This window comes from Hibiscus syriacus, unplaced genomic scaffold (genome assembly GCF_006381635.1).
Source record: "Hibiscus syriacus cultivar Baekdansim isolate YM2019G1 unplaced genomic scaffold, ASM638163v2 tig00008013_pilon, whole genome shotgun sequence".
NCBI classification, from domain to species: domain Eukaryota; kingdom Viridiplantae; phylum Streptophyta; class Magnoliopsida; order Malvales; family Malvaceae; genus Hibiscus; species Hibiscus syriacus.
In genome coordinates, this window is record NW_024062150.1 from 2029533 (window position 1) to 2056907 (window position 27375).

The 27375-nt window shown below is 33.2% G+C and overlaps 5 protein-coding genes across 6 annotated transcripts; 4 read left to right on the forward strand and 1 right to left on the reverse strand.

Moving 5' to 3' along the window:
* Nucleotides 1–1343, forward strand: LOC120201912. The gene is made up of 3 exons (XM_039202429.1): nt 1–656; nt 779–928; nt 1014–1343. The coding sequence occupies exons 1-3, from the start codon at nt 63–65 to the stop codon at nt 1308–1310; spliced, it is 1041 nt and encodes a 346-aa protein (XP_039058360.1). The 5' UTR covers nt 1–62; the 3' UTR covers nt 1311–1343.
* Nucleotides 1344–2508: 1165 nt separating this feature from the next.
* Nucleotides 2509–6707, reverse strand: LOC120201914 (protein TIC 22-like, chloroplastic). 2 transcript variants are annotated; one of them, XM_039202430.1, is made up of 8 exons: nt 6095–6707; nt 5549–5623; nt 4608–4664; nt 3963–4022; nt 3792–3872; nt 3609–3644; nt 3400–3502; nt 2509–2783 (listed from the first exon to the last, which is right to left on the reverse strand). In XM_039202430.1, the coding sequence occupies exons 1-7, from the start codon at nt 6701–6703 to the stop codon at nt 3416–3418; spliced, it is 1005 nt and encodes a 334-aa protein (XP_039058361.1). In that variant the 5' UTR covers nt 6704–6707; the 3' UTR covers nt 2509–2783; nt 3400–3415. The 2 variants fall into 2 exon arrangements, with proteins under 2 accessions (XP_039058361.1, XP_039058362.1); XM_039202431.1 differs by lacking the exon at nt 2509–2783 and adding an exon at nt 3000–3027 and having other exon boundaries at nt 3399–3502.
* A 3684-nt stretch (nt 6708–10391) lies between these two features.
* On the forward strand, nt 10392–11271 carry LOC120201962. The gene is made up of 3 exons (XM_039202469.1): nt 10392–10590; nt 10717–11072; nt 11125–11271. Exons 1-3 carry the CDS (start codon nt 10434–10436, stop codon nt 11269–11271), a joined length of 660 nt encoding a protein of 219 aa, XP_039058400.1. The 5' UTR covers nt 10392–10433.
* Nucleotides 11272–11282: 11 nt separating this feature from the next.
* On the forward strand, nt 11283–13027 carry LOC120201963. Its single transcript, XM_039202470.1, has 2 exons — nt 11283–12402; nt 12702–13027. The coding sequence occupies exons 1-2, from the start codon at nt 11283–11285 to the stop codon at nt 13025–13027; spliced, it is 1446 nt and encodes a 481-aa protein (XP_039058401.1).
* Nucleotides 13028–24808: 11781 nt separating this feature from the next.
* Nucleotides 24809–26583, forward strand: LOC120201911 (berberine bridge enzyme-like 18). Its single transcript, XM_039202428.1, has one exon. The coding sequence runs from the start codon at nt 24817–24819 to the stop codon at nt 26461–26463; it is 1647 nt and encodes a 548-aa protein (XP_039058359.1). The 5' UTR covers nt 24809–24816; the 3' UTR covers nt 26464–26583.
* The last annotated feature ends 792 nt before the right edge of the window (nt 26584–27375 follow it).

Below are 27375 nucleotides of genomic sequence, written 5' to 3' on the forward strand. Positions count from 1 at the left end.
GAAGAAAAAACAGATAACAAAACAGAAGGATTAAACCCCAGGTGACTCCATCATCGTCTTCAATGAAATCGAACACCATTACAATGGAAGATGACTTCCGTACCGAAACCAGAGACAGCTGCTATTACCCCGGATGCAGAAAAGACGCCAATTGCAACTGCGAGATGTGTATAGCCAGCATCAACGCCACTCTCGATCTCATGTCCGTCAGCGTCCAGAAAAGCTCCTTCACTAAACTCTCGGCTTCCAAGCCTAAATTCAACCACTTGCCCATCTCTTTCGACCCTTCGGTGATATCGACACCCGGGTTGGGTTCTTGTTGCTTGGCGGAATCCCCGGCTCTTAAATCGACGGCCAGATTAAACTCGAGAGGGATGAAGATGAAGAAGAAGAAAGGTGGTCTGAAGAGTGTATTTTGGAAGTTGTTATTGGGGATGAATCTTGTTCTTGTAATGGAGATTGGGTTTTCTTGGGTTCTTGGTGGGTTTTTGAGGCCAGTTTTGACAAGCGATATTGTGAGAAGCATCGGTGAAAGGGCTTCAATTATGAAAGATTTGAGTGCAAAAATGAGGTTCATGCAAAACGAGTTGAAGGGATTTCATAATCTCAAGGTTTCAAATTGCAGCAATAATGATTCCATATGGGAAATTGATCAGGTTAAAAACTTTTCTTTTATTTTCAAATTCTGAACTTTTTTTTTATCCGATCATGCGATGTATGACTGTGTTTGATACGAATATTTTAATAAAATCGATAAATGTTGGACTAACTATTGCAGGGTAGTATGCTTCTGAATTCACATTGTTTAATGCATAAATCATCAATGGAAGAAGTGAGAATTTGGGGATGGCCAATGCAAACTGCAGGATTGCTTGCCACAGGATTTTCTTCCAAATCTTTCACCGTATTATCCGGCAGAGTAAAAGAGGTAAATATCTATATTTTTAATCTTTTACCATATTAAAAAATGAAGCAGCTTGATCAATTTTTAATCTTGTTTTGGATGTTTACAGTGGTCCAATGGAAATCATGGGTTTGTAGTAACAAGAAAGGCAAATGCTTCATGGGAGCAAAGCAAATGGGACGCCTCGGTTATACAGTTGGATCCAAATACATGGATTTTTGAGTATCAAAGAAGCTCAATCCTGGAACATCCAAGACTAATTTCTGCCGCGTTGGAGTTGTTCAAGTATGGGTTGATAAAAATGGTGAAGAAGATGAGTGAACAACTTGTGCTCTTGTTTGTTTTTGATAACCACTACATTGAATTGACTGGAAAATATGAACAACAGCTTCTGATCCCAACTTAAAGAGGATGACGATTTCTGGATTCCACTTCTCATTTCTTGTGGGGATTTCTCTCTTCCGTTAAGACTTGAAAATTGAATCATTGTCTACTGTAGACTAGTTGAATGTTTCCACTAACTGTTTATGTGATTCATCTTTCATTATGACACTGAAAATTTACAATTACAATGTCTGATAATGAACAAAAGATCAATGCTAATTGAATGTTAACTAATTTCTCCAAAACACACTGGACATTTCAAGTATTCTTTTCTCAATATGCTTATACGGTTATACCTATAAACATTCAATTGTCACTTTTTATTTTGACAAATCTTTTAATTTTGTCAATTTAATCACCTAATTATTTAATTGTTGTCAATTAAACCGTTCACCGTTAAGATTTGACGGAAATATTAACACAACAGTTAATAAAATTAATTTAATTACATATGTCATTATTACTTACCTATTCTATTAATTTAATCCTAATTTTAATTTGAAAAATTTAACTCCACATTAAGGGGAAACAAATTATAGAAGAAATACATATGGGGGAGATCAAACCTAAGGGGATGAACAGTCGCACCTTAATCACTGGGGTAAATCCCATATTAGACCTTAGATTATAGAATTTTTATATATCTTGATTTAGATTATGAGGAAAAAAAAAAGAAAAATGATAATAATAAAATTCAAACCTAGACTGACAAAGGATATGGAAGCACCTAAATCATTCGTGCAAAGAGATCAGTCTTTTTCATTCAATATCTATTGGAGCGATCCAATTCTTCAAAGGATTGATCCTTTCGTACGAAAATTACAAAATTAAATTTAATCGTGCATAATTAAGCCACAAAAATAGCTCCTTATTTTTTGTCCAAAGTCGAGAACCATTCACAAATATACTTGTAACATCTAAAACATGACAATTCACAATCAATACATACTTCTTAACACCCAACCAACTATCAATGATGCTTGTAAATTAAAAATCACATAGTTGGTCCTAATGGATAATTTAGCCATTCTTCAATTGCTTTGAGCAAACAGTATCACTTACCTTTCTACCATGCGAAACATACCATTCATATTTTACATAATTTCTCATCGTAATCGAATTAAAGAAAAGGTATATGTTTATGTTACATTCAGTGTTATAAGTTTGATTAAAGTTTTACCTATTTTTCATACTGCATTTAAAAAAAATCTTAAACAGTGTAATTTATACTAATCTCCATGCTTTTGTTGTATCTATTTCAGTCCAACTAAACTCCATTTAGAACAAGTCTTCCTCTGCCTTCTGTAAGCAGATTGAAAACCAGAACCAGCATAGTAAAGCATATGCAACTAAGAAGATAACACAAATATTACATTTTACTTTCTCTAGGGAAGAGAACATCGAAAACGAACCCAAAACAACAGACCAAGAACTCTAAGCAGTCAAGCTCGGATCTGTGGCTGTAGAACCCAGCCAGCGTCATCAAGTGGATCATCTGAGAATGTCATATGAATGAACAAACATACAAAAGCAAATAGGGTTCATTCCAAAATGTCGATACGAATAGGGTTGCAAGCATACAAAAGCAAACAATTTCATTAACAGCTTGTTTGGTTGCCTATTGTAGTTGGATGGGAATAGGTTCAAACATCAAAACCAAGAAGACTAAATGAATAAAAAATAACTAAAGATTTCACTGCCTAAAGTTGTCATATGAATGAATGAACGAACATTAAATCTATAAACTTCAACATTTCATTATCTATATTGCTTAACATGTAAGTTCATCCCAGAACCTCGATATAAACAGGGTGCAGGCATATAAATTTTATTCTAGCAAGGCAAACGATTTCACTGCCAACTCGTTTAGTTGCCTATTGTTGTTGTTGTGTGGGATTGGTTGAAACATCAAAACCACGAGGAATGGATGAATAGACACTAGCCAAAGATTTCATTACCGACAAGCAGCCATATGATGATATGAATGAATGCTCATTAAACCTCTGCACTTCATCATTTCATTATGTAATTGCATTTTTAATTTTATCCCAGAAAATCAATATAAATGGGTGCAAGCAAATAAAAATATTACTAGCAAAAGATTCCATTACCAACTCATTCAGTTGCCTATTGTTGTTGTTGGGTGGGGTAGGTTGAAACATCAAAACCAGGAGGAATGAAAACAACATCATCCCAATTCGACACATAACTGTCCTGCAAATTTTAGTTGACAAGAGTAACAGAATAAAAAAGCAAATGGTTATTATCCCTAAAGTTTCCCATACTATGAGAAAATTGTTAATACAAAGCAGCAACTTACTTTCATCCCCTTGATTATATCCTCAAAAACAGCAACCTGTGATTTTTTTTAATATACATTTATTAATTTAAAGAAAGTATATCATTTAATTATAAAGCATAAGTTACAATATATGTGTCAGTGTGTGTGAATAAAATAAATTTTATTCAAACTTTTATTCTTTTCAAGAAAACAGCAGCCTACCTGAATATCCCCAGGTCTTAAAGCAGGATTCAGTTGATTCTGATCACGGGAAGCTCTCAGAAGTGATTGCTCTAAATCCTCCTATAAGAACTTCAAAACATAAGATCTGAAGCAAAAAATGAGGACTATCCATGAATACCACGCATATATCAAGAATATGTATTTACCAACCTTCCGGAAGAAAACTGGTCGATAACTCTTGTTTTGACTTCTTAATACCAAGCTCCTAGACTGAAAGTCAAATATTTCAACAATTTCAAATCTTGCAATAATCAAGTACAAGTGGTGCTTGGAGACAGCCTTAACTCCCAAGTGATGTTTAAAGCAAATGCAAGTTGCAACTAAGCAGAAACACCTCCGGGTCACAAAGAATAGAATCAAATTCAAAAACCATTAAGCCAGACAAAAATCAGACAACATTGTCAAGCCTACCTCAGATTAATTTTAAACATGTCATAAGGCACACAAAAAATGATGCAATTAACTATTTAGAAACCAAAGCTTCAAAAGATAACATGTTCATGCAGAAAGAGCAGGATGCAAAAGAAAATTGCAGGTCAACAAACATTGCCGAAAAAAAATGCTTAATGAATTTTATAATCTCATTCTAGTCTAATGGCACAACTAGCTATAACTATATACTATATAGTATCTGAATGCATAGTTAAAACTAGTAGAAAATGCATTGCACCTACTTTTGATTACCACATATTACGTAAGTTATTTGATTATTCATTATTTCCACCTAATTAATGCAGAAATACACAGACATATAAGCTGCATATGAATAATGTATAAAACACTGTTAGAAAGGACCTGAAAAACTGGAACACCAGGGAAGCTATCATCAGAGAAACCAGCTCTTTCCCGTTCCTATACAAAGGGGATAAAACCAATAATTTTTTGTAATATGCATTTACAAACAATAAATGCAAGTTGGTAAGCATTAACAGACAAAAAGAGGAGAGAGAGGAAAAATATATTGAACAAACTAACAAAGAACAAACAATTAATTAGCCATTCTTACTGAAAGAAGAAAAAGCCATTTCATGAATGTTGACCATTCTTGGTACCAGTCAAAATCTAGCGAAGTGTAATTTTTTTGACTTCAACATAATTCTGAACCAAAATCATAAGCTCACTCCATATTCCATAGATATACTACCAATTTGTAAAACGTTAACAGGTTCTGAAATAGATATATATAAAATAAAAACCCTACTGGTGCTATAAGAAACTGACACGCTTGGCTACTCATAAGCGATTCGTTTGGCTTGTCATAGAAACCCAAAGAGGGTAATTAATTTTCATATGTAAAGTTAATTGAGGCTTGAAATAACAGCAATTGCCATTTGGCTCTGCTAATTTAACAGTGATATCACACCCAACAATTGCAAAATTCACATAGGAGAAATATCTTGAAAGCTTTACACTCAAATAGTGAAGAAGATAAGACTCCAGGTATGACATTCCTCTACACAGGAAAGAAGAACATATAAACTGGTTTCTCACAAGAAGAATAAATAAAATAATCACTTTTTCATATACCAGGTGGCTGAAGTCCTTGTGTCAGACATTTTCCTTTGTCAGGGTTATTAAAACATAAAAGGAAGAACGATAAAAATATAAGATTCCTCCATCGATCTTGAAACTTATAAAGAACCCAAATAGAGAGCAAAAAATTCAATCCATTCACATAGAAAAAAAGAAAAAGAAAATCACAGACAAATCAGCTCATTAAGTAGCGCATCACTCACTCTAAGCGCATTCTTGATCTGAGTGGAATCTGGCAACAGCCTAAGAGCAACACCAGCAACCTGCATCTGGACAACCTGCAAAACTCCATATCCAAGCATGATCCATAGAACATTTATCTGAGTCATATAAATCAAATAAAAAGATAATTACACTAAAAAAAGTGAACTAATTATCATTTAAAGGCAAAGCGTATGTTAAAATCTGATAACAGGCTCGATTTCATATTTTGCTATTGCTGCTTACTTCTTCCTTCCTCAAAATGTTGCTCAAATGAAATAAAAAGTAAAAAGTTTAATCCTATTTCATTAAAATCAACAAACAGCTGAAATACAGCACACTTTCAAAGCTGTTACCTTTTCATTCATATCTAAGAAAACGGAAACATAAAAAAGAAAAAGAAAAAGAAAACAAGAGATACATTAAACATTAGCTTCTCAATGGACTCCATAGTACATACAACTTTGTACATTCTCAACACAAATTCAATCTACCAAAAGAATTAAAAAAAATAATCAAATAGGAAGAAAAAAGAGAGTGAAAATGACCTTGTCGAGAGCAATAGCAACCACTTTAGAACCCCCTTTTCTCATGCCAGGATCCATACTCTTCATCTGCTCCAAAAGAGCCTCGGCGTCCTCCTTCTTGAAGCACAACAACCCAAGTGATTTTTTCGTGGAAACACCCGAAACCAACACGAATTCCTCATCCGGATTACTCAAGGCATAGACCGGAACACCAGCCAATCTCTCTTCTATCTTCTCAGCGGGCCCGGTTTTTCTACTCAACTCAATCTGGGTCTTGCTAGAATCAGCAATTCGAGCAAAAACTGGGGCTTTTGGAGAAAAGGAAGGCGGGTTGAAGTGCTGAAAAGTGGAGCTAAAAGCGTCCTTCAACTGATGGTGGGTTTGTCGGAGGAGAGAAGAGCAGTGGCTTTGGAGGTTGGAGAAGGCTTGATGTAGGTCTTGGAAAGGAGGGGTTTGGTCGAACGGTGAGAATTTTTTTGGGGTTTTGGCGTTACAATTGAGGCTCATTTTTTTATCTCGGGAAAATTTAGGAAAATACACCGAGTTTTCTTTTGGAATTTGGAGTCTGTTTGGGGAATTAGTAAATTGGAGTACCAAGGAACAGAGGGAGGGAAATAGAAAAAAATTCATTTCCAGGCCACAGGCGAGGGTTTAGAAATAGGTTTTTTTTTTATAAATAAGATAACGAGTCTTTTATTTGGTCTATTAAAATATCTCGGTTTATATTTTGAGATATACAATATTTTTTAGAGTGTTATTGAAACTCATTACCTCAAAATAACGAATTTTAAAAAAAATATTTTTTATTAAAACTCGTTAGTTCGAGACGACAAGTTATAATAAAATATAAATTTTTTATTAAAATTCATCATATTAATATGATTAATTCAATGTAAAAAATATCATAGATCTCAAAATAATTTTTTATTTATCTTATTAGGTTAAATAAAAAACTCATATAGTTTATTGGGGCAATTTTGACTTTAGAAATAAGGGTCGTACGCATGGACAAAATTCATTAGAATTTGAATTAATAGAAGTGGGTAAATTATAAATTTAGTAATTAAACTTTCATATAATTCTTATTTTATTCACCATACTTTTGAAATTTTCAATTTACTCGCTCAACTTTATATATTGAGATTTTTTGGTCATTCTACCGTTAAACTTCTCACGTATTTATGACGTGGCTTAGAGAAATAATTTTTTAATCGTTAAAAGCCACATATGGTATGACAAGTAAGGAAAAAATAAAAGATAAATTACAAATTTGATAACTGAACTTTCATATAATTCATATTTTACTCACCAACTTTATAGTTTGAGTTTTTTTGGTCACTCTGTTGTTAAACTTCTCATCGCCAATGATCTTCCACCGCTGCCCTCATCGTTGAACCCATCTACGGCCAATGGTGGCTCGCACACCCACCTCTAGCAGCACCAATGTCGCCTCCCGATCGAAGCATTACTCTTCACCGTTGATGAAAGTTCTTCGCTCGTCGTAAAATCATAGGAAATCATTCGATGACCCATCGTTGATCTCTGTCGTTGTTGGACGGTAACCATCACTGCCAGTATCGGTGTGAGTGTCAGGCCACCGCGACCAAAACCCTGGTGCCCATCCATCAAGGCTCCCCTCGTTCGTCGCATAGAAAGCGTCGAAGGTTCGTCAGGAAACCAAAGCTTCCCATTGAATTTCGTCAATTTTCTACAACCCGGGTCATACGTTCGTCTCATCGTTGTCACTGCTGAAGTCTTCTCCTATTTCCGATCAAAACTCAATCAATTTACCCTCTCATCTTCGCTGCCTCCGCATCAGTCATTGAGTAAGTAGTTCGAACCTGTTTTCTGGTCACCCTGCGTCCATTCGTCACACCCCAGCTTACCCCGTCCAAAAACTCAATCTATAAAGTTGAGTGAGCAAATTAAAAATTTTGAAAGGACGGTGAGTAAAATAGGAATCATATGAAAGTTTAGTTATCAAATTTGTAATTACCCTTATTATAATTATTACGTGGAAATCCAATGTGGCATGTTTAATATTAAAACATTCCATGTCAACAAGCTATTAGTGATATAATGGTGGAGTGACCAAAAAAGTTCAATTTATAAAGTTGAGTGAGAAAATTGAAATTTTTAAAAGTATGGTGAGTAAAATAGGAATCATATGAAAGTTCAGTTACCAAATTTGTAATTTACCCATAAAATATTTAAGTTCAACAATTTACTTCATTGTTTTTATCGTTAGATATTAGGGATGCGATTTTGGTGTTGATAAAGTTGAGTTCGAATTTTGAAGGGGGAAATGTTTGTTTCTTTAAAGAATGAGATAAGGCAGAAGAAGATTTGAACGGTGGTGAGGAAGGTGGCAGAAGATCAAGAAATTGGGAACAGTGCTAAGTTTAGGCTTCGGTAGATTTGGGGGCCTGTTAAGGTTTGGAGTGGATTAAGGATGTTGAATCCGTCGATTCAACAAGTGATATCAAATTAGTCTAAATCAAATCAATCAGTATTTTTTCTTTAACTATTAATTGAACATTTTTTAGTTATTAATCTAATAAAATATTTAGCTAATTCAATTCTTTGAATTAACCTAAATTTGTTATAAGTTTTTTAGTTAAATTAATTTGATTTTAATTTAGGTATATTTTTAGGTTAAAATTTGATTGGATCTTAAAAGTTTAATGAGTATAACATGATTTAAAAATAATTAGATCTTCATTTTTAACGGGTTTGGGGTACATATATATATGTAATATATATAAAGTAGTGTTTGTTTAAAGACTTTAATTTTTTTTTTGAAAATGAACGTGCATACCTCTGTCATACGCAATGCTCGAACTTAGAACCTCAAGATATAACAATAAACCCTTAAACATTAAGGTCGATTGGTTTGTGCCACTTCTCTTTTTTGACATGGTTGGTTAATTGATTTTTTAAATAAATGTTTAATTGGTTATTTATAAAAAATATCATTTTTATTAGGTTAATGCAAAAATAAGTGCTCAAATTATACCTAAAGTTAACTTTTAATGCCTAAATAATTTTTTTGCTAAAAGTAGGTGTCTAATATTTTTTCCCGTTATAATTTTAGGTGCCTATCATTTAAATTATTGTTAAGTAACACATGTCACATAACGAATTTTTCCAATGGTAGACACCTAAATGTATAACGGAGAAAATATTAGACACTTATTTTTAACGAAAAGTTTTTTAAACACCAAAAATTAACTTTGAATATAACGTGGATACTTACTTTAATATTAAGGATTTTTATTATAGGTACAAACTCATCATATTCTAATCGAATTACATATTCACTCTAATTAAAATTATATATCAATATATTTTTTATATTGTACCAAATCTTTAAATGAGATTCTAAATTATGTTATTATTATATTTGAATTTATAAAATATAATTATTCAAATAATATTATTTTAAGTTGATTACAATGTCTGATAGTTTGAGTTTAATTTAGAATCAAAACAATAATTATTTTCAGTTAAAAAATATTCCTTATTAAATAATTTTGAAAGATTAACCCCTTGTCAAAATAATCACTAAAAAAAATTTATTATGTGATTTTAGTGATAAAAAAGAGTATTATTTTCGTTATAAGTTTTAAGTTCTAATAATTACACCTACAAAATGTATACTTCATTACCAATTTACTAAACAAATTATGAATATATACTAGATTATAATTACCTCAAATTAATTAAAAAATCTCTAAAAGCAGGACGAAGCTATAATTAAACTATGGGGCAGATTGTTTAACTTTGAAACAAATAAGGTCTTTAAAACTGAGTAGATCGTGAAATCTAAAGAAGTCTAAGTTTTGGTTCATTTTCATAATCCTTTTACTTATGGATCATGGAAGAAATCATTCCTCAGGTTTTTCTTTTTCCTTTTGGGTCTGATTTGGTGTTTTTGTTTCATTCATTGCTTTATAATCATTTTCTTTGCGTGGTTGAAATTGTTTGGCTTTCCAGTGCCCATCTTTTTCTTGATTTTACTCATTTTCCAGGAAAAAAATGACTTTATTTTTGCTTGTTTATAAAGTAACCATTTTTTTTCTTGGTTTTCTGCAGGGAAAAAGAGCCATGGGGTTCATTTTTGTAGCAAATGTGGGTGGCCATTTCCAAACCCGCACCCCAGTGCAAGACACAGGCGTGCTCACAGGAAGATTTGTGGAACCATTGAAGGCTTTAAGCCAGCTGATGAAATGACCAACACAAATGCTTCAGATGATGAGCCAGTTTCTGATGAAGATCACAAGATAGTGGATTTACTAGTGTGAAGGAAAGTAAAGGTGGAATTACTAGTGTGAAGGAAAGTAAAGGTGGAATTGGAGCAATGTCAAATAGATCTGAAGATGAAGTTTCTTCAGTTGATAAGGTGGAGTTTCAAGATAGTGGATTTGATGTTAGAAGGCAGGACAGTTTGGATAATGTCGGTAAACCAGACAAGGATCTTGCTACCAACATTTCTTCGAAACAATTGGAAGGGACTGGTAAGTTTCTTTACGAGACTTGAGAATAATTTGATGGCGTTTATTTCGAGTTAGATGACTTCATTAATGGCTTGTCTGAGAAATTTGATCATATATAGAAGTTGGTTGTGTATATTATGTATGCAGATATCCTACAGCCACCACGTAATTCAACTGACAAGAGCCGAAATGAAGACGCATCTCCAAAAATCATGCCGATCGTGTCAACTGGGACACTAGAGCACCAAGATGATGTCTTGAGCTATGGTAAGGATTCCGAGGATGGAAATGCTTTTGCGATTGACGTGGTTCCAATCAAAACGGAAACACTAACGGGCGTCTCTGAAGAGAGTAGGGAAGTTGGTAATGGTCCTAGTGCTGCAGAGTTTTCCGTTGAGCAACGGACTGATTCCAATGGGAATGAAGAAGGTGAGGTAAACGGAAACTTATCCGATAACTTGATTCTTCCTAGTGAACATGCTGCTGGTGAAGTATCGAAAACAGTTTGTTTTGGAAAAGAGACTGGATGTAACTTCAGATATTGTTCAATTGAAGGAAGAGTTTAGTGATAGGCTGGATTCTAAGACATCCATGAATGAAACTGTTAAGCAGGAAGAGACCAATGGGAATGTAAGCCCGAGAATGGATTTAGAAAGAAACGTAACTGATATTTTTAATCGAATGGTGAGGATGCTAGTGTAACATCCAGAAAGATGGAGGATATAACTTCAGCAATTGGGTTGGCTGACAAGTTTGTTGAATCATCTGTAGAAGTACGAGACTGTGTTTCACAAGGCAAACCTGATTCTTCCCTGGCAAATCAGCTGGATGAAGAAGTCGAGATAGATGCTTCGTACATGCTAGTTGCCAAAGACAACTATGAGCTTGACAGAAACAATGAGGCTATTGTTAAAGAAGTGCTTTTCGAGGAGAAAGCTGGTGTGCTTCAGAGCCAAAAATGGTCTGATGCATTGTCTCCTCTTGATGCTGATACAACCGAGAGTGAGAAGGACCATAAAACCTGTCGTCAAGAACAGCAGCCTGTTTATGTTGCTGATGATTTTGATATGACAGGTTTCTCGGGAAGCAAGATAAATGATGTGCCTGATATGCAATCAATGGTTCCTGATGCTGATATTGAGGCTGGGAAGTTGAAGAATGTAGTTTGCAAGGATGATTCGTGTGTTTCCGAAGGGGCAGGAGGTGATAATCTCACGAAAAACACATTATGTCATGCTAATCCGCCACCCAACTTGCATGAGGTTGAAAATTATGATGATATTGGAAACAAGAAAACTGAAAAACATGATACCAATGTAGTTGAAAGTGGTGATGGACTGGAGGATTCGATCAAGGCAAACTCGAACTCTGAATCCATTAGCGCCTATAATCGATCAACAGATGTCATAGAGGAAGCGAATGAGATTGAAGGCCCACACTTGGATAGAGTTTCAAACAGGGAAGATGAAATAAAGGAACCTGAACTAGGTAGGGATAACAAGGTACAAGGAGAGGGTGCTGGCAAAGATCTTATGTCTTCTGCAGTAAACAACAGAGAAAATGAGTTCAAGAGAACTTCAATAGATCAATCGAAGTTAGAGTTGATGCATTCAACTCAATTCTTCGAGCATTTCGGTCAAAGTTCTGTTGCTGTTGTTGATGGCCATGCCCGAGAGTCTGGACCGGCTGCATCCAGGACTAGTACTGTAACTTTGCAAGGAGAGTCTGATAATGGCTCTGTTAAACCTCAACTCGATACGACCATAGGTGATGTTTCGGTTGGATCCAGTAGCCATACTGATAGTTTGGAAGCTCATTGGGGATCCATTTCAGGTACATTAACTTCTATATGCTCATTGAAGATGTGTGAACTTTTCTGTTATAAACTTAGCATTATGAAGAGTTTCTAATCTGACTTACCTAACCATTAAGGAGGAACTTGTATGAAGTTTGGAACCAATTTTTTTCTGAAGTAGGCTACTTCAGGTGGATAGATAATTGTTTTCTGCTTCGAATGATAACGAGTCATCACATTTTCTAGATCGATAAATACCTAAACATTGCATATGATAACACTGGATGCATTGTGTTCAAAGAATTAATTCCATTTCTTGGTTTTGTGCATGGAACAGTTATTTCAACCCAATCTGATGCATTTTCTGAAGCAGAGAAAGCCAAGAAGTCGAGAACTACATCCGAGCAATGTTTTGACAAGTCCTACGAATTCGACCTACCATCTTTCATAACACTGGTTGAGTCTGGAGGTCATGACCAAAAATCCATCATGTCTGAAATCCGATCAGTACAGACTACTCGAAGCCCTCGAGCAATGCCTTTGCAAGCCAGTTGTTTTCCTTCTGATACTCGTGTGGCAAACGAGTCTCCAGGAAGAAAGAACCAAGAGATCATAAAAAAAGTAACCAACTGGAATGCAAATCAGCACACACCTCAACACTGAAATGAAACTGAAATCCCCGAGCTCGAATCAAAGCCTCGCACCAGTTGTAATTCGAAGTCACAATACTGAAGCTACGGTGGACAAACTTAGCTCAGTTCCTGTCCCTGAAACACCTAGAGCTGCACCAACTGACATGGAAGTAGGGAAAGAATGGAGTTCACTGTCAAGGTTTCCGGCTGCGATTAAGCGACAGAAACGGAAAGTAAAATGATAGGGAAGCGGTGGCTGATTAATAAATGTTGTTCTTGTTGAAGAATTAAACCTAGAAAGTTCTAGATTTGATGAAAAACAATGGGAATGAATAGGGGAAGGTGGCGGCAGCAAGTAAGGTTCTTTAGGATTTTTTTAGGTGCTGGAAACAAGATAAAAAAAATAATATTATAATAATATACAAAAGATAAAGAATATTAAAAATAAATTATGATAATCAATAAATCAAAAGATCTCCCTTGTGAAGGTGGATGTCAAATATGATGATTCTGTGGATGACAAAGGTGATGATGGTGAGGATAAATTTGTGGAAAATATATAGATAATGTCCTATCGAGGCCTTCTAGTCGTAATGAAAAGACAAACACAATAATACGACTCTAACCAACCCTTCTAGTCGTGATGAAAATGCAAATTGGAGTGTGGAGATTAATCTCTCACAAAAACTTGAAAGAACTCCAAGAGAATAAGCTTCAAAGGCACAAGACAATCAACACTTGCAAAAACGAATTCTCTTTGTATTAAAAGAAATATGGGTTGAGTTCTAAAGATCATAAATAACTAATGAATAAAATAATAACAAACTAAACATATCTTAACTCTGATTCCTAATAAAATCATAATAATTAATGTTTTAACTCAACTTTAATTTTTAATAAAATAATAAATATAATCCTAAAAAATAACGCATCATCCTATATTAAATTATATTACAAATAATCAATATAAATATTAAAAATTCGTAATATTTACAAAATTACGTATTAATCTCGTATAAGAATTTATGCATGAGTTGTCTTCACTAAAATGAATGTATCTTGAGTTCCTGATATCGAATTGATGCGATTCAAGAACTGTTGGAAAGCTAAGAGACATACGGTTGTATGTCCAAAAGATATGTTGACCAAATAAGATCATGATCTCATTCAAAAAGTCGTCGCAAGTCTGCTGTTGTTCTGATCTTCTTTTCTAAGGCTTGGACAAGTGGATCATTTGGAAGAGTTATTACTTCTTCCTTTGATGTGAGCATTGTGATGCATGTATCATAAAAGGTAGGTAACTATGGGTTCAGTTCGTATGCTGCTCATCTATAAATTAGGATCATAAAATGCTCCCATGACTCCGAGCTTGGAGAAAATGTTTAATTTTAGATGGCATTCTTCTTTACTCTTATCCTAGTCTTGAATTTTACTTGTCATATGCACAAGTGAAAACAATTTAAGCTCAGGGATTTGTATATATTTTAGTGAACAAATCTCATGTTCTTTGGGTGTAACGTGTTTGCAAACTTGTGTTTGGTTCTCAAGAAAGTTTAATGTCTTCACTTGAAACTTTTCAACCTCATAAATGACTTAACAATTCTATAAGAAGTTAATTATTATTTTTAACTAATCAATAATAGTGTTACATAATTCATTTTCATTTAATCAATTAAATGATTTTAGATTCTGATTGTTGATGACAGAGACAAGATGACAAAATGAAATGTAAAAAGGGTGGTGGACTCAAACGATCAACAGGTTCTAACTAATCCAGTCTATGAGATTATCATGGTGCTTATTGGTCTATCCATCCATTTTGAGCCATTTGTTGTAGCAATAATATCAATCGTGAACCTTTCACCCTCAACACATTAACTTCTGTTCTAATGGATGTAAAATCTAGAATCATGCAGGTTTCAGTTGGCATCTCATTTTGTTCAATCTAAGGGACATGAGTGAAACCACTCAAATAATGAGCTAACTTCGCCTTATATCAAGTCCGTGAGAGTTTAAAATACAACTTATTCATATAAGGCTAAAAATGGCATAAATCAAGTGCAATCGAAAATCTCATCAAACCCATAACTTTTTAGGTTGTATGTGATAACATCTTAGATTGAAACTAAAAATATTATCTTTTTCGTAATATTTTTTTTAACTGAAATTATTACAAATTATATAACTTTTCACTTATAAAACCTAAACCCGTCACAGTGTAACTTTTTTGACAAAAAGTATTATAAATTGTATACATTTTTTTAGATTGAATATGATAATATTTTAAGTTGAAAATTATCTTAAATTAACCTTAGAATGTCACACAACAACAGAACTACCCTTTGAATCATGGCCTACCAATCAATGATTAGGTAAGTATACATTTAGTGGGTATCGTTGCAGACCACAACCACACTTTCAGTTGAATGGGAAGCTATGAAAAAAATTAGTTTTTATTGTAATTTATAAAAAAAATTAGACCATTATCGTAATTTTAAGATTTTTAATTTAAATTTTTTAAAATATTCTAAAAATTATATAGATAAAGTTATTATTTATATAAAATATTTAATAAATTAGTGACGAACTTAGTTTTCATCTAATAAAAAGTATAAAATGATATTATGTAATGTCGTCATTTATATTATTAATAGGTGATGATATACTATGTAAGTAATATTGTTGATTACATTTTACGTCATTTATATAATAAAGTTATTATATTATTGGCGACGATAATAAATAATGATAAAAATTTATATTATTTGATGACGTAATTAATTGTTATTGAATACAAATTATAAGGTGACGACGTTCTATATATATCACTACATATTTAATAATATGTGATGGATAAAGATACATCATCACATTAGTCATTTAATGATACACCTAGGATGACAATTAACGTACCGTCGATTTTTATGTCACATAATACAAACAATAATATAAATGTAAGTTTTTCAATACCATTAATTTTTGTTGTAACGCTTTAAGATACATATATGAACTACATAGACTCAATTGTGGTCTAAAATATCACTCGAGTCTCGAACGTCATCATATACATAGAGATTAACATAACATATTTCAGTAACAATAAAAACATTTAAATTACTAATCTTATTAATACAATAGGTGGCATCCTTTGTTGCTCTAAATGAGCCAATAATACACATAGTGACGGATCTATAAATATTTTTCAGGGTAGGCATATATATATTAACAACATAAAATTTTAAATGAGACGGGTATAAATAAAATTTCAGGGTAAGCACCATCCATAAAATAAAGAACTAATCGAAGAAAAACTCACATTTTAGGATGGACACAAAAAATTTCAGGATGGACACCGTAAGTAAAATAAATAACTAATCGAAGAAAATTTAGATTTCAGAGTGGACATGTGCCCACTCTGACCAAGTCGTGGCTCCGCCATTGTGCGGAATACACATGAACATTACTTATATGGTAATGACCAAATAATCATATAAGCATTAAAAAAAAGTGACTATACTCAACTTAATTGAAGCTATTTGATTTAACATAATAATATTATAAATAATACTAATATCGTATTCAAAATGCTACTATAATTTCTCTAACCATTGTTATGAAATGTTATAATAATAATAATAATAATAATAATAATAATAAGAGAAAATAACCTTAGTGACCGAAAATGCCTTATAATATACGATTTTAACCAACTATTTTTGGATTTGCGAAAATGACCAACAAATTCGCAATGCGAACTCTAATTTCGCAACCCAGTTTCCAAATTCGCAACACTGAATTTCAAATTCGCAACTCGATTTTCGAATTTGCAACACGAATTTAATTTCGCAACAGGTTTTAGTTTCACAACACAAATGTATTGGGTATATAACTACGCAACAGCAGCAACTCATAACCTAAATCCCTAAATCGCAACTCATTCCATCTCCATCTATCACTCTCTCCAGCGACATCCATTTCTATATCCAACGACATCCTTCCCCATCTCTAATTTGTTTTGCATAATTTTATTTCTATATAATTTTTCAATGATGTCTCTCTCAAATTATCAACTATCGACTTAATAAAGGTATGTTTTTCTCTAAGTTAGTGATGATATGTAGTTTATAGCTCGTTTGTTTAGTAAATTAATTTACAATTTGTAGAATGAGACCATCTAATGTTGATCATGTTTGGATAGATTTGTGTTTTGGAGGGTCATGGGAGAATGTTCATATGGTGCCAAGCAAAAGGAAATCAAAATCGCAATAAATCTCAATCACAACTGGCTTCACCTTTTGGGATTTATTAACTTAGGTGATTTTTAAATGCAAACGTTGTATTATGTGTATTTTATGTGTGAATGCATTAGACATTCATTAGTAACTTGAGTTTGAACATTGCTATGATCTGTTCAGTTGTTATCACTTATCAGATTTTTTGTTGCGATTGTTGCGAAAGTCAAATAAGAAACGCGAAATCGCAACGCCAATTTGACTTTCGCGTTGCGAAAGTGTACCTTCAACAGGTCTTTTTTACCTTCAACATAATGCAGATTGAAATTTAAAACAACAAATCAACTTTTACAAATCAATTAAACAAGAAAAAAATAATTCTTATTTCCTCATCAATTAAACAAATCAACTTTTACAAATCAATGTAAAATTCAATTAAACAAGCAAAAAAAGTGCACCCCAGACAGTTGTTTATGCACAAATACATCAATTTTGCACAGCTCACTTCATGATTAACCTGCAGAAACCAAACATTTGCTCAAACAACACTTTCTACACATCTAAAACCAACAAACAACAAATTATTGAATTCTAGGTACTTAACCAAACATTTTTAAACCAACAAAGAGTATATATGTTAACAACACTTGCTCAAACTTACCAATTGTTTATGCACACTTTCAGCACGCGGATGCAGGTAGGCAACGTCTAGCATATATCGCTCGAGTCATAAAATGTCGAAACCACAACCCTACTGCACCTCTATCTCTATCTGTGGGAGGTAGAAACTGTTTACTTCCTGTCGTCAAACGTTCCAAGCACATGAATACAAGAGGACCATAATCTCCTCTGGCTCCCTCCGTTTGTTGTGGCGCGATATCGTCTCTGATCATTGTAACTTTGAACTTTTTTGGCTTTTTGTTTCCAGAATTAGTCCAATAATCAATCGCGTCCAAGTATTTCGCCAAATGAGCACTCCATCCCTTACAAATAATATCTCTCAAATCAGACAATGGTATGTAATTCAACATGTTGTCATATACTATTGTCTTCAGGGATGGGAGCTGAATCTCGATGAGAAGCCAATGACGACGTTCCAAAACAGGGATAAACACCTGCAATCATAAATAATTGTGCACATCAAATAAAATTTATGAACACCTTTAAAATATTCAAAAAATAAATACTAACCTTATCGGCCTCCCACCACGCAGGATAAAGTTTAGTTTTTCCATTACCCAATATATATGAAGAATCTCTCGGATCCTTTAAGTGAGCTATAATAGTCCATCGAGTATTTTTTATTTTCTTCAATTTCCTTATTATTAGAAGACGTAACACCCATGCATCAATATGTTGTTTTATAAAAAAATACATATATTAGTGAATTTATTAATAAATTAAAAAAAAATAATCAAAATGCAATATAAGAAGAATATAAGACTTACCCCCTTTGAAATAGTTATTATCTTCAACCCCTAATAAAATACCCCACCAAGACCGATCAAGAAACAAATGCATAACATCGTCGAGTTTGCCAATGTCAGAATAACACCCCTGGCTCCGCTCATGTAGATAAAAATCAACTGTGATCTTAGCCCAAAGGGTATTATCCGTAATTGTGTCCGGTAGTGATCCCCTCTCTTGCTGAGGAATGGTACTGGCCGGTAACTCATACGAAAGCCAACTCGCTTCCATATATCGGGCACGGGAAGGGGTTTATCAATATGTCGACATATGACACCATGTGAATTGGGCTCTTGAATGGTGGGATGGACCTCTTGAACGATGACAGGGGCCTCTTGAATGGTGGGAGGGGCCTCTTGAACGATGACAGGTGAATCAGTCTTCTTCTTACGGAGTCTTGGCACTAGTGGGGTGAAAGGATACGTAATGGCACGTGCATGACGTTTGATACGTGAACCCCATCGTGCAAGAAAAACCCGACGTATAGCATCTACCTTATCGGGCCGCTGAAAATAAATTAATACATAAATCAGTAAATAAATAAATAATACCAAAAAAAGGTTATTTACATTTTTAGTATAATATTAAACAAATTTACCTCATTGCGTGGAGTATAAACCTCATTCTACAATGATGAAACAATCTCACGTAGAGCGGCTACCTCATCACGTAAAGTAGATACCTCACCACGTAGTGCATCATTGTCATCGCGTAAAACATCCACCTCACCACGTAAAATCGTACCTCATCACGCCATGCACCATTGTCTTCACGTAAAGTACCGACCTCATGACGCAAAGCACCGACCTCATCACGTAACTCCCCTAACTCATCCCGTGGAGGTGGAGAATAGGGAGATAAATGTCATGGCCTCTTTGCTGGTCGCCTATCATGAGGTGATGGTGGAGAAGAGGCTCGATGATGTGATGGAATAAGTGATGGTGGAGGTGGAGAAGAGGCTCGATCAGGTGATGGCTCCGGGTGTCGAGCTGTAGAATCGGCCCGATCAGGTGATGGCTCTCGAAGTGGAGGGTGCTCATCATCCGTCCCATTAAAAAACCGCTTACTAGCTTGCCACCAATCAATGGCAAGCTCAGCCTCTGTAATGGATAGTTGGCCTCCTAACAATATAAAAGCTCAAACAAAGTTAAACGTGTACTAGTAATAACTTGTTTATATATGGTAGTATTTGTGTGTTAACTTACATCATTCATTGTCGTATAACTCTTCCCAATCCAATACCCCCATCCTCCTCCAGGTAATAGCCCTAGGAATATCATTTGAATTTTTTATCGCATATGTCAGCATGCTGGGAAAAGCCTCAAATATCCAAATCTACAAACAATATAATACACAAACATCAGTAATTTTTAAATAATTAATTATAAATTTGGAAACATTATATAGAAATTCTTACCTTAAAGGCCTAAATAAAGCCTGCCAAAGTGTATTTAGAACCATCGCCCCGCAAACTTTTTTGGTCCTCAAAGACAGACGACAACTTCTTCCAGGTAGCTTTCCATAGATATGAATCCCATGGAAACAGGTTCCATGCATTTAGGTCATCTACCAATAATATTAGGTCCTCAGAAATTGGTTGTCTGCCCTCTTTGCCTAAAAAGCCGGCATGCAAAAGTAATAAATGACATACTCAAACAACATCATGGTCATCCATCCAAGTAAAACCATCTTTAATAAATGGCATACTCGGACACAATGAAGTAAACTCGACTTCGACTTTTCCAGTTTAGGAAAAACCCAAGATAACCATGATGGGTGGGAGATATGACTAGTGTATCGGGTTACTTCATCGTGTCCGAAGCGTAGACCAATGATTAAGCAAAACTCCTCCCGCCCAAAACAAGTATACACCGGAGGAAAATGAAACCATATCTCTTCATCACCACGTTGTATCCTCTCGGGTAGATCGTTAGTCATGGTCTGAAGAAACAAATCTGTCAACATAGCATCTCCACCCGGATGTTGTACTTTCAGCCATGGCCCGAAGCAAGTATCCTCAAACAATTTTCTTTGTAGAGGTGTAAGCGTCGACGCAATTTTAGTGGCTAGGCTTAATTTATTCCTTAAGGTCAATTGAGCCGAAAAAAATTTAAACAAAAACAATAAACATACCAAGTTAGATATACCAAAAACTACAAATTATACACTATAAACAGACACGATATTAAACAGTGAAAACAAAGCCAAATATGTTTCAAACTAGCACGGTATTCACCCAAGTCATTATTCCATCATAGTTCACAAAATGCATCAGATAACATTCTAGAGGTAAGCACTTATATAAACATTTAAAAGGACAACATATAGGTTTAGTGCAGGTTCAATGACAACATAAAGAGTAGTAGTTTATTCTTGAAACTTAAATTCGCAACACTGTGAAGTTAGTATTTGTCTTTATTTTTTGGTTGAAGTAATGCAATTCATTCAAGTTTCAATTTGCAGAATAAGAGTAGTTTCTGAAACTTGAATTCGCAACGCGAAAATGAAAATCGCAACGCGAAACTAAAATCGCGTTGCGATTTTGGTGTTGCGATTTTCATTTTTGCGTTGCGAATTTAAGTTTCAAAAACTATTCTTCTGCAAATTGAAACTTGAATGTATTGCATTTCTTCAACAAAAAGACAAAACAAAGACAAATACTAATTTTACAGTGTTAAAGACTAAACAGTTTAACAGTATTGACAGCAACCGAATGAATTTACTAAGCAATCCCAATGAAATGGTTAATCTATATATATTGAAATTACCAGTAAATTTATCATCAATATAAGAAAAATCTAATAATATTACAAAAATTTCAAAATAAAAATAAGAGATTAAAAAACTAACACTCGGTGGTTGATTTTCTATTTATGACCGTGAATGGTTGTGAGGGTTGCTCTGAGAGATGGAGATAGACGGATTTCGCCAGAGATGGGGACGGATGTCGTCGTAGAGAGTGAGAGATGGAGATGTGACTGAGTTGTGATTTAGGGTTTTAGGTTATGATTTACGATAATATTGTTTACATTTGTGTTGCGAAATTAATATTATGTTTCGAATTCAAAAATAAAATTTGCGTTGCGAAAATAAACGCGCTTTACGAATTTGACTTATGTGTTGCGAATTTGACTTTTGTGTTGCGATTTAAAAATTCGCATTGCGAATTTGGAATCTGGGTTGCGAAATTGGAGTTCGCGTTGCAAATTTGTTGATCATTTTCATAAATCTAAAAAAAATTGGTTAAAATCGTATAGTATAAGGTATTTTCGGTCACTGAGATTATTTTCTCTAATAATAATAATAATAAAGTGTAGTGAAAGATTCCCACGTTTTATTTAGGAAAGATGGACTGTTCCCACGTTTTATTTTTCTCTATTTTAATTTCCAACCAATGAACAAGGTCAATTAAAAAAATCGTTGGCCACCTATTGATACCATTACTGGCATAATTACAGCACCTAACACATTAATTTTTGTTACCGACAGTCGGATAAAATCGAGTTGGATCACGAGTTAAACATTTTTCATTATTATTATTATATTCAAGTTTAGGTTGGATATAGTTATAGTCGAAAGCTTATTTCATTAGTTAGTATTATATATATTTAATTATATTTATTAATTTATAATTTAAAATTATAATTAAATTTATTAAGTGATTTTAATAGTTGAAGGTATTGTTATTCTTTTATAAGTCTTGAGTTCAAGTGTTTCTGCAAACGTGTATATGCTATCAAACAAATGCATTTGTCCACTTTTGTAATATTTCTATTTTTTTAAGGTTGAATCTAACATTACATCTTTAAATCTAAATAACATTTATTTAGTTATCATATTGATCTATCTATATTTTATACAATCAAATTTAATATTGACAAATGTTTATGATTATCGAAAATAAGTTACGATTAAATTGTAGAAATATCAAATTACCAGTAAGATATTGTTGATATATGTATTTCCTTATGTTATTGTCAATGATGTTATTTTTATTTTATTTTTGTATTTTATTTTTATATGATTAATTTGTGTACTTCAATGAGTTTAGAAGAGATGTTCGGTTTATATGATCGTTTTGTTTTCATTTTTTTACTTTTTTATATTATTTAACATTTCTTCTTTATTTAATAAAACTAATTTTTATTATTAACTATAATTGAAATTAAAAATATTTTTCTATTATACAACAAACAAAACCCTGTCTCTTTCACCCATATTTAGAAGTTTTGTCCTTGATGAAAATATATGAGAGTGGGGCGTAGGGCTGTTAGTGACCTTAGACCCTAATAAAGAAAACCAGCCTATATACCCTTTATTTTATTTATAAATAAACTACAAGGGTGACATGATCATCCAATTATTTAAATGGTTTAATCTAACAATTGACTGTTAATTTTTAACAGATGTGATAATATGACAATTAATAAAATTCACATAATTATATATTTAGTGTTTAATATTTACACATTCTATCAATTTAGTCACTATTTTAATTCATTCAAAAAAAATTAATCCTTCAATCTGGAAGTGTCATGTGTCACTATATGATTGTAGGGTGAATTTAATTAATTTTAATATTTTAATTAAATATAATTTTCAATCAATCAATCAAGTAGTGGCAAGTGTCACCACTTACGTAAGTAAAAAGATTTTGGAATAAAAACTAAACTTAAGGGGGTGTTTGGTTCAAGGATTGTGGGATTCTCATGTGATGGAAATCTCACATTCCCATGTTTGGTTGGCTGAGAATCTCATTCTCAGTAATGTTTTATTACCAATAGTAAATTTTTTGGGGCATATTACCAGGAATGTCATTACCTCCCTTCCCTTAGGTATTGTAACATTACCGGCATTTTGGACTAAAATGCCCTTAAATTATTATTTTTTTTCAAAAATATAATTCTTCTGTCATTGAATAATAAAAATTCTACGAAGGTTAAATTACAAATTTATCCTTAAATTATTTTAGATTTACAAAAAAAGTCTATAATTAAAATTTTATATGAAGTTCAGAGGTTAAAAAAACTTTTTACCCTTTCATTAAACCTTTTTATATTTTTAATTTTGTAAAAAAATTATATAAATATTATGAATTTAATTTTTTAAAGAAAATATATAAATATTTTACAATTTGTAATATTATACAAATATATAATAAGGATAATTTGGTCAAATATACATTCCAATAATCTTTTATTCCTTTAACCAAACACAGTAATCTTACATTCCTGCTAAACCAACCAAACACAAAATACAACATTCCCAGTAATCCTATTCCCTGATAATCTTTTATTCCCACTGATAATCTTACATTCCGTGAATCAAACGCAGCCCTAAGAGGTTATGAACCAGTGACCCCTTGGCTCAATGGATATGGCTTTGACACTGGGTTAGGCCATTCAATTGGTTTTTAGTTACACAATGTTATATATATGTTGTGTTTAATATTATTTCATATATATAATATAAAATAATTTTAAAAAAATCAGTGTAACTTACTTGTCTGCCCAATAAAAAAAATCACAAGAACGTTAAAAATCAGTGTAAACTACTTATTTAGCCGCTCATTTATTTTTATGGCTTTATTTTGTCATTTAATCATTTTTTTTAAAATCATGTCTAATGTTACATTTTGATTTTATTTTGATAACTCGTCGTTAAAAAATTAACGGTGATGCTAACATGTCACCATAAGGTGTTGTCATATCATCATATTGAACAAAATTAAAAGATCTGTCACATCAATAGTTCTATTTATTTTTTAACTGTGGATGAAAAAAACATAATAAAAATGTAATGTTAGATATATATATTTTTTAAAAATAGTTAAATAACTAAAACATAACCATAATAATAGGTGAATGACTAAATATGTAGTTTACCCTGAAAATTATCATAGGCAAATATCACTCCTCTTTTCCTATAAAGTGATATTCCCATTCAAAAGAGATATAATTATAATTAAATATAGAAAATGAAAAAAAATAATAGCTGTAATTCAGGATTTAGCTATGTATTTGTTTTAATAACAAAAGATAGGGCGTCCCTGCCTATAAATAAAGTGAAATCTTGAAGTGACATTTGCATAAAATCATTTTCTTCCTTTGTTTTTCAAGAAATGAAGGCTTCTCGTTGCTTTTCAATGTCCCTATTTCTTTTAATTGTTCTAATCTCATTTCCATGGCCAAATTCAGCAAATTCACATGTGAATGATTTTCTGGATTGCCTTCATTCATTTCATCCCAAAGACACAGTTTCAATCTCCAAGGTGATTTACACCCACAATAATGCTTCTTATTCGTCTGTGTTGAACTCTACCATTCAAAACCTCAGGTTCTCAACTCCAACAACCCCAAAACCTCTGGTCATTGTAGCACCATTGACAACTTCTCATATTCAAGCAACAATCCATTGTTCTAGAATCCATGGCTTCCAGATTCGAATCCGAAGCGGCGGCCATGATTTCGAAGGCCTTTCGTATGTCTCCCGAGTACCATTTATTATTCTCGATATGTTTAATTTGCGAACAGTTGACATCGATGTGGAAAAAAAGGTTGCATGGGTTCAGTCCGGTGCGATTCAAGGTGAATTTTACTATGAACTTGCTAAAATGAGTAGAACCCTCGCCTTTCCTGCTGGTATTTGTCACACAGTGGGGATTGGTGGGTACTTAAGTGGAGGAGGATACGGTTTATTGCTTCGGAAATATGGAATTGCAGACGATAACGTAATCGATGCTGTGATTATTGATGTTAAGGGAAGGATTCTCAACAGAAAATCGATGGGAGAAGATTTGTTTTGGGCCATTCGAGGCGGTGGAGGTGGGAGCTTTGGAGTCGTACTTTCATGGAAACTAAAGCTCGTTTCGGTTCCGGAAACAGTGACGGTTTACAACATCAGAAAAACCCTGGAACAAAACTTGACCGAATTTGTTCATCAATGGCAATACGTAGCCCCCAAGCTTCCCGGTGATGTATTCTCAGTTGTTTCAATGAGAAAGGTGAACCAAAACGGAAAACAAACTATTCTAGCTTCCTTCAGTTCTTCTTTTCTCGGAAAACCTAATGAACTGATTCCATTGATGAAAGCTCGATTCCCAGAACTGGGGTTGAAGAAGGAAGACTGCATTGAAATGAGTTGGGTCGAATCACTTCTTTTTTTCGGCCAGATCCGAAACGAATCCATTGAAGTTCTGCTGGACAGGAGTTATAAATCACCTCTCAGTGGTCCCTCATTCAAATCGAAACTAGATTATGTCAAAAACCCTATTCCAGAATCTGGTTTGAAAAAGATTTGGCCGAAGCTTTTGGAAGAAGATGCAGAAACAGCAGTGATGGCTTTCGTTGCTTATGGAGGGAAAATGGATGAAGTTCCAGAATCTTCAACGGCATTTCCACACAGAAAAGGGAACTTATTCCATATTGCTTACACAGTGGGATGGAATGGAGAAGAGAACGTGAAATCACAAAGGTACATGAACTGGATCAGAAATTTTTACAGTTTCATGGGGGAATTTGCTTCGAAATCTCCACGTGAAGCATACGTTGGTTACAGAGATAATGACATTGGAACTAACGACAAAGATACAAGTTATGGGAAAGCACGTGTTTGGGGTCGGAAATATTTTAAGAATAATTTTGACAAATTAGTCCATGTGAAGATGATGATTGATCCACACAATTTTTTCAAGCACGAACAAAGCATCCCTTCAAGTTTTACCGGAATCCAAGAAAAAGGTGTTATTATTACCGGCGGAAGATTTTAAGAACAAGATTTGGGTGTTTTATGAGACTTGTGTTCTTTCAATGTGTTCTGTGGTTGTAATGATGATTTGTTTCGTTCAGTTTTCACTTTGAGATGCCATTTCAATTTGTTTTTGTAGTTTTCTGCTTCCCCCCCCATACATATGAATAAACATAAGATTGATTCATATTAATGTAAATATATATATATAATTCCATAAGTATTAATATTTTCTAATTATTTAATTTAACATTTATATTTTGTGAACCCATCAAGTAATCTCACTTTCCGTGGGTAAATAGAGTGTTTGAGATAATGATTTCTATTAGCTGTGTCTATCAAATGTGTGAGAGATCATTTAGTCAAAAAAATTTATCAACAGATATTACTATTATAATCCCGCTTGTGTAATGATTATGTTAAAAGCAAATGTCAAATTATTTGATTTTTTTTTCAGAAGTAAGATGTACAGTTAATAAAGAGCATTCCACCAGAAGTAAGATCATCAAGTATGATGCATGTTTTCTTTTTTTATGTTATTATAATTAAAACTTTTACAATTTATTGATCAAAACGAAATAATCTCTAAAATTTAATAACTAATAATATAGTTTGTCCTTAGAATAGGTCTATTATTGCACGCTTCTACCAACCCTATAAAAAAAACTGACAACCACAACAGTACCCTCAGCAGCACGCTTTCACCTATATATATATATATATATTAGGGTAAACTATGCATTTAGTACTTGAATTATTAGTTTTGATCTATTTTAGTATTTAAACTTTTAATATTTTTAAAATCATATCTAAAGTTTAGTTTTTATTTTATTTTAGTATCCGCTGTTAAAAACTTAATGTGTTTAGTACATAAACTATTAGTTTAGGTCCGTTTTAGTACATAAACTTTCAGTTTTTTTGAAACTTAACATTA

What these genes read in the sequence shown, in the direction of transcription:
- LOC120201912 (XM_039202429.1), top strand. Translation starts at nt 63, where the DNA reads ATGAAATCGAACACCATTACAATGGAAGATGACTTCCGTACCGAAACC. An exon ending in CCATATGGGAAATTGATCAG is followed by an intron (nt 657 to 778) that starts GTTAAAAACTTT and finishes TAACTATTGCAG; the next exon opens with GGTAGTATGCTTCTGAATTC. An exon ending in TATCCGGCAGAGTAAAAGAG is followed by an intron (nt 929 to 1,013) that starts GTAAATATCTAT and finishes GGATGTTTACAG; the next exon opens with TGGTCCAATGGAAATCATGG.
- LOC120201914 (XM_039202430.1), bottom strand. Translation starts at nt 6,703, where the DNA reads ATGAATTTTTTTCTATTTCCCTCCCTCTGTTCCTTGGTACTCCAATTT. An exon ending in CTGGTGTTCCAGTTTTTCAG is followed by an intron (nt 4,023 to 4,607) that starts GTCCTTTCTAAC and finishes TTTGACTTTCAG; the next exon opens with TCTAGGAGCTTGGTATTAAG. An exon ending in ATATAATCAAGGGGATGAAA is followed by an intron (nt 3,503 to 3,608) that starts GTAAGTTGCTGC and finishes TAAAATTTGCAG; the next exon opens with GACAGTTATGTGTCGAATTG.
- LOC120201962 (XM_039202469.1), top strand. Translation starts at nt 10,434, where the DNA reads ATGTCAAATAGATCTGAAGATGAAGTTTCTTCAGTTGATAAGGTGGAG. An exon ending in GAAACAATTGGAAGGGACTG is followed by an intron (nt 10,591 to 10,716) that starts GTAAGTTTCTTT and finishes TTATGTATGCAG; the next exon opens with ATATCCTACAGCCACCACGT. An exon ending in CTGGTGAAGTATCGAAAACA is followed by an intron (nt 11,073 to 11,124) that starts GTTTGTTTTGGA and finishes GTTCAATTGAAG; the next exon opens with GAAGAGTTTAGTGATAGGCT.
- LOC120201963 (XM_039202470.1), top strand. Translation starts at nt 11,283, where the DNA reads ATGGAGGATATAACTTCAGCAATTGGGTTGGCTGACAAGTTTGTTGAA. An exon ending in TCATTGGGGATCCATTTCAG is followed by an intron (nt 12,403 to 12,701) that starts GTACATTAACTT and finishes TGCATGGAACAG; the next exon opens with TTATTTCAACCCAATCTGAT.
- LOC120201911 (XM_039202428.1), top strand. Translation starts at nt 24,817, where the DNA reads ATGAAGGCTTCTCGTTGCTTTTCAATGTCCCTATTTCTTTTAATTGTT.